Source organism: Opisthorchis viverrini (genome assembly GCF_000715545.1).
Source record: "Opisthorchis viverrini unplaced genomic scaffold opera_v5_119, whole genome shotgun sequence".
Taxonomy (NCBI): domain Eukaryota; kingdom Metazoa; phylum Platyhelminthes; class Trematoda; order Opisthorchiida; family Opisthorchiidae; genus Opisthorchis; species Opisthorchis viverrini.
In genome coordinates this window covers 743,509-746,309 of record NW_008751775.1, presented here as the reverse complement: position 1 = coordinate 746,309, position 2,801 = coordinate 743,509, and the positions used below count along the sequence as shown (strand labels likewise).

The following is a 2,801-nucleotide window of genomic DNA, read 5'->3' as shown; positions in this document are numbered from 1 at the left end:
GGTATTCGACAATCGTTGTCTCAGAACCATAGCTCGTGTGGGTTGGTGTCGGCGAATCCGTATCGAGGCAGACAGAAAGCGAGTTTCCGGTTGTGCAACGGGTACTTCCAATGAAGAATGTGTCCAGGAATGTGTTGAACACCAGAAGCTGTGTTGGTTGGGACATGTGTCGCGTATGTCGAACCGTCGTTTCCCAAAGAGAGTGCTGTTTTCCATGCCCAACTCGGAGTGGCGGAAGCAGAGAGGTGGTCAACCCTCGACCTGACAGAGGAGACTACGAAACGCTTGGGTGCTATCGCTGCTACTCGCCTTCCAGGTTTGAGACGGCGTGATCTTCACTGCGGCTGGTTAGAGAAGATGCATGACATGGCTGCTAATCGATCTCAGTGGCGTCCCTGTTGTATGCTTCTACCTAGATTTCCTGAATGAGTGTCTGTAGGTGTAGGAACCTTCAAATGGTTGTAGTAAGCTAGCACCAAGTCCCTTCCCCGTCCACCTTTATTTTTGTCACAATAAGGCTTTCGAATAAATCGCGGTTGAACGGCAACGAAATATCGATGTCATGCCATCGATGATGAGGATGACACCAGTTGATCCACAAATTGGGGCACTGCGTACATCCGATGCAGTGGTGAAACCGCTTCTTCTTTAGTGGGATTCTCTGGCTGGTAGAAGGCTTATAAAATGATGTATACGTAAACCGAAACGGTTCAACTGGTCCGCTCGTTAGAGGTGCGCAATGAAAGCTCCATTTTCGGAGCGCACTTCCGAGTTTTCAGAGCTTCACTGACATTCCCGTACGACTGGCCCACATACACGGAACACTCGCGAAGTGTACAAATGTTGCAGAGAAAATCACCACACCGGCGATTTGGCATGTCGGCTACTAACTGATTTTTGTAAATTTTGGAAGCGCCTTCGGGAACAGGTTCCCTGATTACCTGAATTGAAGAGAAGATTGCTTAGAAATTGTATTGCTTTGATCTCACATTTCGGCTTTATTAATGTTGACTAGCCATGTGTTATCACTTTACAGGGCCAATTACTTTCAGGTTTTGTAGGGTTTTGTGAACATATACACGTTGGGCGGTAAAAATTGGAAATAAAACTTCCTATCTCAGAATGTAAGCTCATCTATTAGAACCTGCGTACACCTGTTCTGACCGAATTTTGGGGCTACTCAGTTTCAGCGATTCACGCCTACTCATTTGACCAGACCTGACAACCAATAAAAACTAATAGAAATTGTTGGACAGGCTTCAAGTACCCATGACACTGTCTGACTGAAAACCCTGACAGGATGGTCACGTAATGGACAAAACAAGGTCACATACTGGGCGGTCGTTTGTCTTGTTGGGCCAACCAATCACGTTGCTCAAGCGTGAGCACGTGCTCTTGTCAAGACCTTACTGGTGGAATTGTGCTAACACACTGGTCTCTCATGTCAGCTGTCCGGAGTTCGAACCTCGGCACGACAAGGTGACGTCTAATAAAAGCGAAACTCGAGTCCCGTGCCTTTCCCTTTTAGTGTGGACTCACGAGACTAACTGCACCAGGTTAGGAGGGAGGCTGCCCAAACTAAATAGGTGTGGGTGTGTGAGTTCTACAAATCCCTCAATTATCTACAACTAATCGAAATTTTCCCGGCGGGTTTCAGGTGTCCGTGGCTCTACCTTACTACCCGAGCAGTTGAAAGGCCATCCGAGTGGAAGTGATTCGTTTACCATTATTAGCGTTTTGTTACCAAAACTATAGCAAAACAAATGTTTTCGAGAAATACACTCATTTGCAAATCAATTTGGTTTTCACGAGAGACTCGACTGAATCTCTCGTCTATGATATTCTACGACTGAATGTGATGCACACAGGCCGCCTCAGGTTCCATTTGGCAGGATATTCGAGATATCACAGTATATTTTCATAAAGGAAACCACTCACAAGGTTGCTGAAAACTCTTCGACAGTCCACGACCGGTTTCGCCCTTCTTGGAGCTCATCAGATAGGCGCAGTCATCGATTTCCGATTCTACTTGAACCCAAATTGGACTGTTTTGGAGAAATACACTCATTTGCAAATCAGTTTGGTTTTTTGTAGAGGATTGGTGCTACGGCTGCATGTCACGTGAGGATGTTTGCTTTCTACTGAGGTCACTCGACCAGTTCACGCAAAGACATGAATCAGTGTAATCAATATCTCTCACTCAGAGAACACATGGATGACGGAAGGAAGACAGAGGAATAAGGGAGTCACGTAAATGAAGCAAGAAACTACATTTTACTATGTCAGCTTTTGTGATTCAAGGACAACTTGCACAGCTGTAAAATGTCGAGTTAAAAGGTCGCCATGTGTGTCAACTTGACAAAAACCGAGACACCAGGATGAAAAAATTGTGCTGCATAGCAAATGGTGATAAAATGTAAAAGAATTAAAGGTTTGGTGGTGCCATAACCAAAAAATGCACTTCGTGGGTGCCCAACAATGCATCCATTTTGCAATATATTATTGAACAGTGGGAACCTAACACCTTCTGACCTTGTGCCTGTTCCACATCTTAACCCAGTTTCTCCGCAATGGTTGGAAAGATAGTTCTTGATCTCAACTTTTCACGCCATGACGCTTTCGGCTTTTTTTTCTTCAGGTGGTACTGTCCGCCACTTGGATGTCTGCTTAATACTATTATCATTTGTTTTTGAGGAGCATGGCCACAAACATAAAAAGTGAATGCAAGCGGTGAATGCGAAAGAGTAACAGGAGACTATGGGAGAAAAGAGGGAAACGTCTCATTCGAAATCATGCCAAGG

At 45.1% G+C, this 2,801-nt stretch overlaps 2 protein-coding genes across 2 annotated transcripts in view; one reads left to right on the top strand and one right to left on the bottom strand.

Annotated features, from left to right (window-relative positions):
- T265_05987 (hypothetical protein) overlaps positions 1-2,801 on the top strand; it is a gene marked incomplete at both ends in the record, with an annotated part of 135,680 nt that overhangs the window by 68,571 nt on the left and 64,308 nt on the right. The window lies entirely within an intron of this gene.
- Positions 711-2,801, bottom strand: part of T265_05986 (hypothetical protein) — a gene marked incomplete at both ends in the record, with an annotated part of 66,064 nt that continues 63,973 nt past the window's right edge. Inside the window, one exon of the mRNA XM_009171138.1 lies at positions 711-941. Within this exon, the coding sequence (XP_009169402.1) occupies positions 711-941 (231 nt within the window). The remainder of the gene's footprint in view (positions 942-2,801) is intronic.